This window comes from Aulonocara sp. 'chitande type north' Nkhata Bay, linkage group LG3 (assembly GCF_057382095.1).
Source record: "Aulonocara sp. 'chitande type north' Nkhata Bay isolate Kocher_YH1m ecotype deep benthic linkage group LG3, A_spYH_male_GT1.1, whole genome shotgun sequence".
Classification (NCBI taxonomy): Eukaryota; Metazoa; Chordata; class Actinopteri; order Cichliformes; family Cichlidae; genus Aulonocara; species Aulonocara sp. 'chitande type north' Nkhata Bay.
In genome coordinates this window covers 77,799,418-77,814,456 of record NC_141346.1, presented here as the reverse complement: position 1 = coordinate 77,814,456, position 15,039 = coordinate 77,799,418, and the positions used below count along the sequence as shown (strand labels likewise).

The following is a 15,039-nucleotide window of genomic DNA, read 5'->3' as shown; positions in this document are numbered from 1 at the left end:
AACAGTGTGTGTGTGAGAGCCATGTAATGTCCATGTGTGCATGCTGACTGTGCTGCTCTGACCCCCCTCCTCCTTTCAGGGTGGAGCCTGCTGGAGTCCGATGGTTGAGACCAGGTCTGAGGAAGTGTAAGTGTGTTTTTAATGGGATTCATGAAAACAAAGCAGCACACATTCAACCATCTTCATCATGTCAGGAGTCATCATCAAAGTGTCAATCAATGAACAGATGATGGATCAATAACTGCAGCTGGATTGTGTTTGTTCTCTCCATCAGATTCCTGTCAACTCACAATCGACACAAACACAGTGAACACAAAGCTCCAACTGTCTGACAACAACAGGAAGGTGACACGTGTGGAGGAGGTTCAGTCATATCCTGATCATCCAGACAGATTTGATGTTTTTTATCAGCTGCTGTGTAGAAATGGTCTGACTGGTCGCTGTTACTGGGAGGTCGAGTGGAGAGGAGGCGTTTATATATCAGTGAGTTACAGAAGCATCAGAAGGAAAGGAGACAGTGCTGACTGTGTGTTTGGACGCAATGATCAGTCCTGGAGTCTGTTCTGCTCTGATGATGGTCCTGATTATGTCAGGCACAATAACAGAGAAACATCCATCTCCTCCTCCTCCTCCTCCTCCTCTGTCTCTAACAGAGCAGCAGTGTATGTGGACTGTCCTGCTGGCACTCTGTCCTTCTACAGAGTCTCCTCTGACACTCTGATCCACCTCCACACCTTCAACACCACATTCACTCAAACTCTTTATCCTGGGTTTTGGTTCTGGTTTCCTGGTTCCTCAGTGTCCCTGTGCTGAGTGGAGTGTAAAGAGTGTCTCCTGTTACAGAAACACTCTGACTGTTGAACAGATAGTTCAGTCTGTACATGTCTGTCTCTTTCACTCACAAACACGTTTTCAGATTCATGGATTCAATCAGTTGATGTTTGAAACTCTTCTAAATGATTCCTTGTAAACTTCTTCAGTCACAAACAAACAGGAAGTGATGTCACATGTGTTCCTGTCCACACAGCAGAATGAGTCTATTGCTGACAGTGATGTACAAACAGAGTGAGCATTTCTGAGGCCCAAAATAAACTGAGTAGTTCACTGAATGAACAATGGACTGTGAGCTCAGTTCCTTCATCATTAGTATGGATTATATATGTATATGTATTATATTAGTATCATATATATCAGGTGCTGCTGCTTTCAGTCATTGTGCAAATGTGCTGTTTGTAAGCTTGTAAAGCTGCAGTCAGCTGAGACTGAAGAAGTCACCTGATCAGTGAGCAAACGTTTCTGAAAAGGTCCAGATGAACAGAATCAACCTTTTGGGATCAGCCAGCAATGCAGCATCATTGTTGTTCAGCTTCAGAGGTTTGCAGGAATGAACTGATGACCAGAAACAGCTGCAAAGTCCAAGAAAATACCAGCTGGAGTTCAGCTGCATTTGAAGAAGTCAAAGAAAAGTAAGGATGGCAAAGGGCGACGTTTTCTTCCAAAGAGCTGCAAACATGGTCGACGCCTCATTAGAAGAATCATCTGGACATTTGTGAGGAACTCTAACCAAGAAAGCAACGTCACACAGATCCAACAGACAGTTTCCATGACTGCAAGTGTTGAGTGGAAAAATGCTACATTGCATTATTGCATCCTCTCACCACAGGAGGCGCTGTTGGCACCACTGATTGCTGATCAGCTGTTCTCTGATGATCTGATTGATACTGTGAATAACGGGACTCACTGAACTCTGTGACACAGTGAAGATTACAGAGTTTAACTTCAACATCTGACTGACGTCACACAGACAGAAGGATGAACCAGTGAGGCACAGAACACAGTTACTGGAGATACTGGATCAGCTCCATGTGAACCTCTGATGGAGAAGCTGCTGAGCCAGAGAAACATCAGGACATGACAGCAGCTGCACTTATCTAACAACATGTAGCAGAGCTGATCTATGTTAGAGGATCTATCACAGCAGCTGAAGCCAAAGTCCAACACTGGATACCAGCTGAGCCTGTGCTGAGTGTAGTGTTACAGGAAAAGGGCAGAAACACTGGTAGCTCCCAGTGATGCTGACTGGGGCACAGAGCTGAATGATGCAGCATCAGGACACTGTTTCAGTCTGACTGACAGAGAAACCTGTAGCTGTATCTACATGTGAGGCAGAGGCCACACAAGCAGCTTTCTATGTTTCACAGTGACTGAGATCTTCAGTGGGGTGGACATGCTCCTGTACAGACCTCTGAGGAGAACCAAGGTGCAGTCAAAGAGTCCAGTCTGTCCTCACAGATGTGAACATGTGCTTTCATCAGGTCTGCTGTCAGCTAGCAGGCTCACATCAGAATCACTGTTCCTGAAAAACACAGTCTGTGTGACATCATCAGTCAGCTGATGGTCCCAGATCTGAATGGTTTCTGTCTCTACTGAGGAAGTCAGAGAATATCACTGAGGTGTGGATCAGGTCTGAGTGAGCTGTGGAGGGACAGCTTTAAACAGTCCACAGGTCTCACGTCCTGCTCAGTCTGGTAGCAGATACCTCGTATTGTTCCAGATGTGCTGACATCAGCAGCAGCACAGCTGTGTGATACCATGAATCTCAGTTATTGATCCAACACACAGTAAATACAAAGATCAGGATTTCTGAGAGTAATCATTATGAGTCTGAACACATGATCACTGAATGTTAGTCTCCACAATAATAAGCTAACACAAGCAAACACAGCTTTCAGCTCTTATTTTGAAACTGGCTTATTCAGAGAGCTGTGATGTGAGCGTGCCTGGCTCTGAGGCACTTGGGTCAGCCTCTGTTGTTTAGAAGTGTTACAGACTGTGAATGACACAGACCTGTCAGTTTCCATGTTTGTCTGTAACACAGCTCAGGGCTCCATGCTGAACGCATCCATCCAGTGTTATTGATCCAGGACTGATACCAGCATTGGGATCAATACTACAACACACAATCACATGTGTCCACGTGATGCAGTTTGAAGAGCAATCAGATGTCTCTGTATGAGGAGGCGGGGTCACAGGAGGTTCACAGAAACTCTGCAGCAGCATCATCAGCTCACATGGAAACTTTGATGATTCACTTCTGTGGTGTTTTTACAGAAACACGTCACAAAATTAGCTCCACCTGTTTTGTGAGCTTTGAGTTTCTTGTCTTCATCCTGGATTCTTGTGTTGCTGTTTTTACACACAGCAGATATTTCCTGGTTGCTTCCTTGATGACCACATGAAGCTTTCTGAAGCTTGGATTGAAAACGCTTCATTACTCAAAGCTTTCCAACACAGGCCTCTGTGCTGCCATCTGGTGGACAAACATGTGAAGTGCAGCGTGAAGCTACAAATGAAACTGCTTCAGCTACGTTTATATATAACATACTATAACCTATATAATGTGGAGATCAGGGAAATTATTTTGTTGCTACTGTTAATAATCATCATCATTACCATTGCATTAATAATATAATCTACAGCATTGATATTGCATTCAGATGTTTAAACATTTTGGTACCCAATTAGCCTTTACTACAGGTGCAGTTATAACCACTTTAAACTGTTGAGTTGAATCTATGATCTTAAATGCTTTTGAATGCTTGTTATAATCTTAAGTGTGTATGGGCTGATTCTGTTGATTCTGAGGACACTCTGTGCAAAGTCTTGACAGGAAACTGCAGGTTTGCAGAGCGTGCTTTTGCAAAAGTGAAACTAAAAGCAGAGTGTAAGTGCAGCTTATTCTGAGGAGCTGTTTGGATGATGCTATTTGAATAACCAGGTTGTTCATTATTATCTTTTATACTTTTATATTCTTTTATTAAGCTTCTAGTAGAGGTTCTTGATTAAAACATTTATTCAATATACTACATATATAGTTTTAGTAAACTGCTGACACATGTGAGAGTGGCCTCTGTTTGACTGCGAGCGTTAGTAGGTGAGAGGTGACACAGAGTGCCAAGTGAGGTCGTGACACACACACACATAGTAGATACATTCAGTTATAGGTGAGAGGTTAATCATGTTTGCTTGCAACTGCGGGCGTGCAGAAGTGGTATCTTACTGCAGAGCATGGTCTGTGGTTTTGGAGAAGCGGAAGTCAAAAGGTTGACAGGAAACATCTGCCATGAAGATAGAGATAATGTTCTTTTCAAACTGTGTTAAAAGTCATTGTGGTTTTGATTTGACGTATGTATGTATGTATCTGTGTGACGTTGAAGGGGCGTCATTAAATTCAAACCCCGATGGTATAAAATATCTGTTTATGCTTTGATTAGTCGGAGATCAGCGCTGTCTGCGTACGGCGCTGGTCCCCCCACGCCTGTGTTCATTAAAATCAATTGTTTGACCAAGCTCTTCTGGACCTGGTTGTTTGTACTCTCCTTCCTCAATATTTGAACCTTAACAATAACTATATGTATAGTGTGTTATGTAGGTGTTAGAGCTGGGGGTAGAACTGCTGATGGCCTGGTTGTTATTTATGTTCCCCATGGTTCACCAGCTCTCACACAACATCAGCACCAATGATCCACGTCCTTATAAACCTCTGAATCAGGTCCTGAAGCTGTGACGTCCTGAGTGAAGACCTCACTGATCACATGACTCTGGTCACCTGGACTCAGTGTTTCTGAAGCAGTGTGCTGGGTTTTTAAAAATACGTGGCTGCTGCCTGATGTTGGGCCCACAGAGGAAGACGACTCACTCGCTCTTCTTCACTTCCTCCTTAAACATGTGGAAGGAGAGCAAAGTGCTGCCAGACTCTTATTTCTGACAGGAACAGAAGAAACCACAGCAAACTGGTCCAGTTCTTCATCTTCATCACAATCTGTTTATTTCTGATGGTGTCTTCAGTCTGAGGTTTGAAGTTTCCATGTCTGTGTGATGTGTGGTGTGAAGGCTGCTGGTTAAACTGGGACTCACTGTTTAAAGCACTGAGTGCTCATAGAGAGATGCTCCATGAGTCCCAGTACAGACTACAAACATGGTGGAAACTTAGCTTTGATATCCACACACTCTGCACGTCTGTGAGTAACTGTGATGAAGATGTGCAGAGATCTGTGTCCAAACAGGAGAAAGACTGTAAAGACTGTAAGACAGCCTCTGTTAACATATGTGAGGCTGTTTGTTGTTGTTGCCATGGAGCTTTGCACTGTTTGGGTCAGCAGGTCATGTGATCAGGTTTGTTCTGCTGGACGATGGTTCAGTGTCAGGTTTGTTTGCATTCATCAATAAATATCTAAATAAATCAAAGACTCCATGTTTATTCTTTCATCATGTGACCTCTGCTCATCCATCTCTGTGTGTATCAGGATACATTTGGTTCATAATACACAGAAAAATCAGAGTTATTACCTGTAATAAATGTGAAAGATTCCTGCAGTGATAACCAGGCAGGACTGAAACACATCCAAGCTGTCACCACGGTAACAGCACCGCCCATCCACAGGTGAGGAGAGGAGCAAAAAGAGGGACTTTGACCATTTTATACTAAAAACACTCAACTAATGTTTCTAATATGAAACAAATAAGCCCACATTAATGTGAGCGTTTATTAAATAATAATAATGATGATTTCCTCCTGATCTCATTTCCACAGCAGAGAAAACTGTGGTGTATATTGAGGTGGAGGGTGTGGTCTGTGGCTCAGGTGTAGAGTGAGGGTGGGGTGCACCACAGCAGCATGCTGGGACTGCTGAGGGTGGAGGAGGGAGTGATGATGACATCAGAGCTGCAGCACAGAGACCAGTGAACACACAGTCTGTTCATCTTTGCATAGATACAATATACAGCACAATATTGAATGACAGACACGCTGTGGGAGCTTCCACAGATACACTGACGTCAGCATCCAGAGTCCTCCTGCTGCTCCCCCCTCAGAGCCCCGTGATCAGCACCAACACATTCAGTTAGATGACAGAGTCCAGCTGCAGCTAGAATCAGCTCCCCTCTGTGAACAACAGCACAGCGTCAGTGTTTCACACTCAGTGAAAGGAGGAAACAGCAGAAGAACACCATGTGTGCTACGTTTCCCAGGACACACTACAAACTGCACAAATACAGAGCAGCACGTGGAAGGACCTGGAGCTGCATTTACAGAGCTGCAGACAGCGTGATGTCCTGTATGGACAGGTGGAAGGAAGCAAGTCCTCAGCTGGAACACTCGTGTTTGTCCACAGACAGGAAACACAGCAGGAAACTTCCTCACAGAAGTGCAGCTCATGGATAACACACTTCCTGTCAGTCAGAATGAGGCTGCAGCCAAACACAGAAAGGTGTTTTTGTCCAGATGAGCCCAGAGAAGAAACACGAGTGTTCACAGACATCAGAAGCTCAGAGAGGTGAAACATGAGGTTGGAGTCCTCGTCAGCATCCAGAAGAGCTGCTGTGAAACCCTGAGTACTCATGACAGACTCTGATGGCACAAACACATCATGATTCAAACAGAAAGACAAACATGGAGCTCCTGATCCTCCTGCATGAGAACAAGCTGACATGAGCGCTGTGTCTGAGAGTGTCTCCCTGTCACAGTGACAATAACACAGCTGCTGCTCACAGTCATTAAACTGACCTGGGGTCAGCTGTGCTCCTTACATATGAACCATGTGACCTCACATCAGTGCTGTGGATGACTGTAGTCATAGAAGAGTAGAGCTGTAGCAGGTGGTGTGAGGAGGAGGTGGTGTATTCTAGTTAACGCAGTACTGAAACACTCCAGCAGAGGGCGCTGTTAAGTCCTTATTGTAACACAGTTACTGTGTGCAGTTAGACTTCATACATAATCTGCACTTATTTCCATCAGACATGCTGTCAGTAAATGATTGGTTTCTATACATTTCTAAACACAAAACCTCTTCACCCTTCTAACATGCACATTTACACAACTAAATGGCAGTATTGATGAAAAGAAACACATTCAACAAATCCATTTAAACCTTAAAACAAACAAAAGGAAGCATCTCTATGGACAAACAAACCCCTCCACTTGGTTTGACCCATGACATCTGCAGGACTTTAAAATGAGGAAATGCCGGGCGGGCGTTTCCCCACACCTGACCCTCATGAAGACTGAAAAGACAAACAAAGTAAGAACAAATGACTTAATCTGTAACATAATAAAATGTAAAGAAACATGTAACTGAGTATTCAGCTTCATTTGCAGAATGTTTGATTTGCCAGCAACTGAATGCTTCCACACACAAACCCGGCATAGTGAGTGAAGCAATGTTACTTAACAAATAGCAAATCATAGCAAATACATAGAAACAGAATAATGTGTTTAATATGCAAAAGAAGAAGAAGAAGTAAACACATATGGGACAAATGGAGACCATTGCAGCTCATCCACCAGTGGGGTAAAAAGAGCAACCAAGAAAGTGGCAGCCTGCACGGCCACAGATGTGCTGGAGGAGCTAGAAGCTCTACCCATGGAGAAACTCCTGGAGAACCTTGCTAAGCCTAACAGGGGACAGGTACTTCTGCCCAACCTGGCAGCCACAAAGTGAACTCATTTAGGTAAAGATAACCACATGCACCTAACCAGCCTGCACCAGCCTGACATTTCTTCCTCCTAAGTAAAAACCAATGGATGGATTGAACTTAGAGTCTCAGCTCAGTTTTCTATTTTGACCACCTACACCCCAAGATACTCTTTTAAAAAGTGTTGTTTTCAGATCCCTTTGAAGTTCATAAAGGGCCTGTTCATTTTCATTCAGATGTTTTATTACATAAATGTTACTGTTTTCTTTTGATTTATGCTCCCACTACACTGCACCTCTACAAACAACAATGCCACGGACTGTCAGCTGCTTTTACATGCTGTGAACATGAGTAGGTTTGATCAGAGTTTCAATTATCAAAGAAAAGACAAACTGAGCAAAAAGAAGGAAAAAAAGACCAACTTCTTCCCAACTGACAAGAAAAATACTCGTCATGTTTTCATAATAAAGGATCAGGCTCCCCATTTATGACAGCTTGGACCAATAATGTCTGTTACACTGATGCTACTGTAGAGACAGGGTCAACATCTCTATTTAAATATAATTAATATACAAAACACAATCAAAGTTATACATGAATTATTCATTATTTTTACTATTGATAAAATTCATGTATACTAATCAAAGTTATACATGAGTAACGACATTATTAATAATGATTAATAATAATAATTCTAATGCCAACATGATGACTGTTCATAGCTCCTGCTTTGAAATACTGAACTTAAACATTGACCTGATGAAAGATCACAATTCACAGTGGCCCACTGTCAGAATCATTCTGAATATAAACTCATCGAGTTAATCTGAACCTTTCTCAAATGTGCTGTGAATAAATGCTGCTGCAAGCCACTGTGGGAAAGCTGTGTTATTATCATGGAAACATCTGTGACACATTCACAGAGGACGAGGACACAAAGGGACGACACGCAGAGGCTGTGTTAAAGTCAAAAATCCAAATCTTTAGTCCTAAACAGGCAGTGGTTACAAACAGGAAGACGAGCAGTCCATTAAACAGTCTACAGGGTCAAACATACAGAGAATTCAAACAGCTATTAAAAACAAATAACTGGACACTGAAAAACTTCAGTGATGTGTGAGGCACCAAAGGGAAGCAGCTGAGTATATTCAATGAATTCTCTTCAAATACAAAGACAGAAACTCCTACAGGCAGCATGCAAACTGAGCAGGATACACAAAGATCAGAGATTACAAAATAAATCAGAAAAGGATTTCAAACTTACTGAGAGCAAGGCCTCTGTTACAAATCTGTCTAATAGAAAAACATGCTGTACAGATACAATACGCTCAGTGTTCATGGTCATTTAAAAACTGGCTCTACCTGAACCACTTCAATATTTTATGAAGTCACTGAGTCGACCATTTCTACAGTTTGTTTTTTAGCTTTTTTAAGACGAGCAAAACTTTATTTCACTTTGGGTTAGCTGGGATAAGTGATGGATGGAGGGAATTTTACTTCAGCCACAGAAATCCTAAACAGGAAGGAGGAGCAGAGTTACAGTGGATCACTATCCAGCAGGGAAACAAGGTTTATTTCAATTTCTTGGCCATGAGTGAGATTTACAGAGTGGGCAAATTAGGGAGACGACACCATCAGATCCCGAGCCCTCCATGTGTTAATCAAGAGACGGCTGCTGTGCTACATCCATAAATAATGAATAAATTAGGAGCTAAAGCTGAAAGGACAGTTTATTTGTACCATCTTCACGTGAACACATTCAAGAACATCACAGATGAAGAAACATTAAAAACTTCCACACTACATAAAGCAAGAAAAATAGTTTTTCTTTCAGGTGGTTTCAGAAAAACAGAAACATCAAACATCTCCAAGACTCTCTTTGAAAGAACTAAAATCCTTTGTTCTCATGGTCCAATCATGAGTGAACTCCCCGATGAAGCCTTGTGTGCTAAAACATGTCAGAGTTTTAAAGGTTAAACATGAGTTTCCAAAACGTTTTGCTGGAGAACAATGAACTATTTGACTGAGTTTCAATCATTTACAGACGAGCAAAACCAGGACAGAGAAAAAAGGACAAAACTGACTCAGTAAAACAACAGAAAAGAAGATCCCATGTAGATCTGTATTATGTAGAAGTTCAGCCCAGCAACCAGTTCAGTTCAACACAAGTTTAAATGATTCTATCTGAACTCTGTGGAGCCTGATCTCAAGCTTTTTGAGTCTGACACAGAAACCAGAGGATCTTTCTGTGTCTTCAGATTCACTGTGATCCAGTGATGGGAGTGATTTCAGCCCTGAGTGATCGCGCTGATGTTTGCACAGAGCAGACAATGAGGTGAATGTTTGGGCACATTGGTAACAGTGAAACAGTTTATTAGTAACGTGGGATCGTTTGTGTGCAGAGTATGAACTGAGATTCCTGAAGCTCTTGTCACACTGGTCACAGCTGTAGTTTCCTTCCATGTGTCCACGTTCATGAATGTTACGACTATGTGACTGTGAGAAGCTTCTCTCACAGTGTCTGCACTTGTGTGGTTTCTCTCCTGTGTGGACTCCTTTGTGTGTTTTAAGCTGACCTGCAGTGGTGAAGGATGACCCACACTGATCACAGATGTGCTTTTTAACCCCACTGTGAATCAGTTCATGTCGTTTTAACTCACTTGGTGTGGTGAAGCTTCTCCCACATTCTTTGCAGTATTTCAGTTTGTCTCCAGTGTGTCTACGTTGATGTCTTTTTAGGGTCTTTTGCTGACTGAAAGTTTTTCCACAGAGGTCACAATGAAAGTCTTTCACACCACCACAGTGATGACAGGGTTGAGAACTGGATCCATCTGTGTCGCTCTGCTTCTAAACAAAGACACAAAGACAGTGTAAGTCAGTCCTTCAACATTTGTATCCTGAACGTCGCCTGAAATAAAGAGCATCTCTGCAGACGTCCAACTACATTTGACTGTTTCAGTTAACACACTCAGTTTACTGGGCTGCAATAACTACAATACTACCACCATAATACTACAGTAATACTAAAATCATAACTGAAAGGAAAATCTGAATAATCACTCAGAGCTGCTTTTCCATGCAGTAGAATTGCTAACATGCTAACACAGTTTAATGAGCAGAGTTGTTCCAAACAGTCAGGCTAAAATGACAAGATAACAATATAAATACATACCTCACAGTAGCTGCACTTGTAGAGTCTCTTTCTGGTGTGGATCTGTTGGTGTTGTCTCAGGTGATGTGGAGCTTTAAAAGTCTTCTCACACAGGTCACATTCATAAGGTCTCTCCTCAGTGTGGGTAAACATGTGTCGTTGTAAGTGTGCGTCTGTTGTAAACTGTTTGCCACACTGTTCACAGCAGTACACATCATGTCTGGTGTGAATGCGTAGGTGTGTATTTCGGTTCCCTCTCCGGCTGAAAGTTTTTCCACAGATGTCACAGGTGTATGCCTTAATTCCAGAGTGGGTAACTAGATGACTCTGTAAGTGGCTACTGCGAGTAAAAGCTCTGCCACACTGATCACAGCTGTACGCTTTAACTCCACTGTGGATGAGCTGGTGTTTTTTTAGGGAACCCTTCAAGGAAAAAGACTTTCCACACAAGTCACAGCTGAACGGTCTCTCTCCAGTGTGGATGACCTGATGCTGTTTTAGTGAAGCCTTCAGAGTAAACTCCATCCCACACTGATCACAGCTGTATGCCTTAATTCCAGAGTGGGTAACTAGATGCCTCTGTAAGCTGCTACTGTGAGTAAAAGCTCTGCCACACTGATCACAGCTGTACGCTTTAACTCCACTGTGGATGAGTTGGTGTGTTTTTAGGGAACCCTTTAAGGAAAAAGACTTTCCACACAAGTCACAGCTGAACGGTCTCTCTCCAGTGTGGATGACCTGATGCTGTTTTAGTTTAGCCCTCAGAGTAAAACCCTTCCCACACTCGTCACAGGTGTGTTTTTTCTCTCCCTTTCTTCTGTGAGGTTTGTCGGCCTCCTGAGAGCGCTGACTTCTGGCTCTATGTTGGTTCTGCAGTGACAGAGATACAAACAGAGGCAGTGAGTGAAATGCAGTCGTGGAACAAACTCAACCTTCAAACTCCATTAACACTAGTTTTAAACCTGAAGGTGGAGCGTGGCACCAAACACCTTAAAGGTCTCTTATCCCCACCTGCTGGTAGTTCTAACACATTACATCCAACCTGCTGTTAAAGATAATTCATGACTGTTCAAACACTAAAATCATGCCCATCCCTCCTGATTGTACACACACACACACACACACACACACACACTATTTTATAATTTAGATTATTTTGTTGTTTCCTATTACATATTTCTATAATTTGTATAGATTTATACAGAATTATTCAGTGATAATAAATCCTATGTTTGTTTATTCTAAAGGAACCCCGTTAGCTTCCACAACAGATGTTGCTCGTCTTCCGTCAAATACTCACATAAAATATTACACAATAAAGTGGATTCAAGATATCCACATAATTTCACTCTTACATCCACAGTGAGGTTTCACAATTGTTCAAATATAAGCAATCAATAATAATAATAATAATATCAATAACATTGAGGCACATTACACAAATTTCAAAAACAAATCATGTCTTACAATATTTACAACAACTAAAAGCTCTGTAAATCGGCTTTTAAGTGTTCATTGAAGTTTTGAATAATTCTCTAATTTTTTAAGGCAACTTATTCCACTTAAAAGTTGCTCTAAATGTAACAGTTTTACAAAACGTTACTTTTAACTCGAGCATTTACTAAATTGCAGCTTGTTGAAAACTGTGTAATATGATGATGTATTTCATCTGGATACTGCAGCTGAGCAGAATAAATGTGGTGTGTTTAACAGAATTGCTTTCTTTAGAACTACAAGTAAGCCATAGAATATTTTAGCCTGTACAGGAAGCCAAGAAAGGTTATTATGCATTTGATCAATATTAGTATAGTATGAACATCTTCACACTAATCTGGACGCCTTATTCTGGACTAACTGAAGTCTGTTAAGATCTGTCTTATTAGCTGCTGACCAAATGATTGAACAATACTCCAGATGAGACATTACTAGTGCATTAATGACATCTTTCATAATGAAGAAGTGATACACAAAGAGCATTTCATAGCCATAGCTATGCCTTGTCGGCAGAGTTATGTGACATTAGTGATGTTTGTACTTTCAGCGTTAACTTGGTTTTAAAGCCTTTAAAATATACGCCGTTCAATAGTCGACCTTAATCTGACAGAGAATGTGATGATTTTGTGGATAATTAAAGTCAGTCATATATCCACAAACACAACAAGCTGAAAGTCAGTGATGCTGCTCGGTTTGCAGTCCTGAACATCACGGCACAAGCAGGATCCACTGCACTGTTAATGTTAGCTGTGTTATATTGCTGCCTCTGTTCGGTGGTGTCGAGCCAAACGCACTTTAACGTGTGTTTGAACGAGCTGACGGTTCACTCGTTAAGCTGAAAGAAAGATGCTTTAATCACAGCAGTCACACATGTGTCCACTGCACCATCTGGAACTCTTCTTGTTTACACTTGTAATAACACAAACACTAAATCCTGCTTCTCTGGTGCTGTTGTGTAGCAGTGTGTACACCTGAGACTGTCACCTGTCTGTCTGTCCTGCACTCTCTCTGTTTCTTTCTCTCTGATTGTGGAATAAAAGTATGAACATGTGTTTATAAGTTACACTTGTGTTTGAATCCTGCAGCTTATCACACATTTGATTTCCATGTGTGACGACTGCAAGTGTCCAGAGTGAGGACAGACTGAGGGACCCACTGCTGAACATCATCTGTGAGGCTTTGCAGCCCTGATGATCCACCAGGACAAACTCAACAGTGTGTGAGGAAGAGGAGGAGGAAGAGCCAGCAGCACAGAAATGAAGCCCAACAATCATGTTTCACAGTCCTGTGGTCTCAGCCTCAGATACTCATCAAATCACACAGAGCTCATGTAGAAACAAATGAACTAAATATGTTCTCCTTCATTTCTGTCAAACAAAGCTGTATGAAACGTTTCCAGCTGTTAGTATCATGGTTGCTAGGCAACCCGGGCAGCGCGACGGAGGCTAGACGTCCCATTTCACGAGCCTACGAGCCTCGCACTTCGGCCTTAGCGGTCTTTGAGTACGCGGCCCTTGAGGACTTTAAAGCTGCAGAACCTGAATCGGGATACAGCCATGATGATCTCCAGCCTCGTGCTCGCCAACATTCTCACCTGAGTTAAGAAGACGATCACTGAAATGGTCTCAGCAGGTCCTTTGATGACAGCAATGAAATGCAGTGGTAAGGCTTTTTGGGGATTAAGTTCGTTTTCATGGCAAAGAAGGACGATGCAGTTCATCTGATCACTCCTCATAACATTCTGGAGTGCAGGCAAAATGCTATTATAAAAACTTAAGCAGCAACTTCTCCAGGTTCCAATATTTATGCAATTCTCAAACCTTTTGGCCACGACTGTATAACCTCTTCTGAAGTTTAGTGGATATTATACATGGTTATGCTCAGGATGTGTCGGCCAGTTTCCACTGGAAACGCCTTTTGGTTCAACTGTCAGCGAGGAATTTGCATTTGCACTGTTACATTTTTATATAACTTTAATGCACATAAACAACAGCTGCTTGTTTCAGTGAAAATACATTGATGGGTTTTTAATAAAGTTGTGCAGCTGTAAAGTATTTTGTCTGGTGTCAATTCTATCGTCAGCTACATGGTTATGGCAAATGTTCAGATGTATATGGTGATAAATATCTTTGGTCATATGGTCCTGCTCTGTCTGTCACCTTCTGTGTTGAGCTCATTGTTTCCTCTGTAGTGGCTGAGCTGAGTCCAAGTAGCTGAAAATGTTCCTCTGCTGCTCCGTCAGACTCTCCTCCTCCTGCTGATCAGCTGGGACACAAAACAGATCTTTGTTAGGCTCCACACTGCACTGAAGAGTCAAAGTGTCTCATATGTTCATCTGACAAGTAAAAGAACACATTTTTGTTTCCCGAGGTGGGCAACTTGTTGGAAACAAACACAAAAGGTTTGAGCACTGATACCTGCCATTGCTGGCATTGAAAGATGCAACGCCAGCAATGTGGATTGTCAAGACTCAAACCAATCATCAAGCAAAGACAACAGGGATCATTTGTTTCTCTTTATTTAGCATTCACAGCATTTGTAGTTGCCTTCTGTGCAGGGGAAGTCCACGCACACTGTGTGGTACCGCCATCCGCAGAAGGTGCATTCAACCTCTGTAAGAGAAACGAGATTGTCTGAGACTGAAATGATATTAACTAAAGAAGTGGTGATTTGTAAAACTTCACATTTTGATCCGGGACGTACTCTGCATGAAAACAAGCGCTCACTCTTCCTGCTCAACAAATGACAAGGGCGGAGCCTTATACCACGTGATACAGAAGCTGTGCCGTGTGATGTTAAAATTAGCAGGGAAAAAACAACGGAGAGCACGTCAGGGATGACGAGAAAGTGACAGGAGAAAATCCGTCCCGGTCAACCACCCAAACATCAATAACGGGAACCTTATACAGCGCTTCCCTATA

The 15,039-nt window shown here is 42.2% G+C and overlaps 2 protein-coding genes across 9 annotated transcripts in view; one reads left to right on the top strand and one right to left on the bottom strand.

Moving 5' to 3' along the window:
- LOC147337090 (protein NLRC3-like) overlaps positions 1-15,039 on the top strand; it is a 290,822-nt gene that overhangs the window by 21,417 nt on the left and 254,366 nt on the right. For 7 of the 8 annotated variants that reach the window (XM_086285774.1, XM_086285768.1, XM_086285771.1 and 4 more), the window contains 2 exons: positions 80-126; positions 275-1,024. The exons of the other annotated variant lie outside the window; for it this stretch is intronic. In XM_086285774.1, coding sequence (XP_086141900.1) covers positions 80-126; positions 275-813 — 586 coding nt within the window. In that variant the 3' untranslated portion in view covers positions 814-1,024. Of the gene's footprint in view, positions 1-79; positions 127-274; positions 1,025-15,039 lie in introns of those variants that run through there. 8 annotated transcript variants of the gene reach the window in all.
- Positions 9,020-14,483, bottom strand: LOC147337096 (uncharacterized). Its single transcript, XM_086285780.1, has 3 exons — positions 14,278-14,483; positions 10,646-11,494; positions 9,020-10,320 (listed from the first exon to the last, which is right to left on the bottom strand). The coding sequence occupies exons 1-3, from the start codon at positions 14,293-14,295 to the stop codon at positions 9,628-9,630; spliced, it is 1,560 nt and encodes a 519-aa protein (XP_086141906.1). The 5' UTR covers positions 14,296-14,483; the 3' UTR covers positions 9,020-9,627.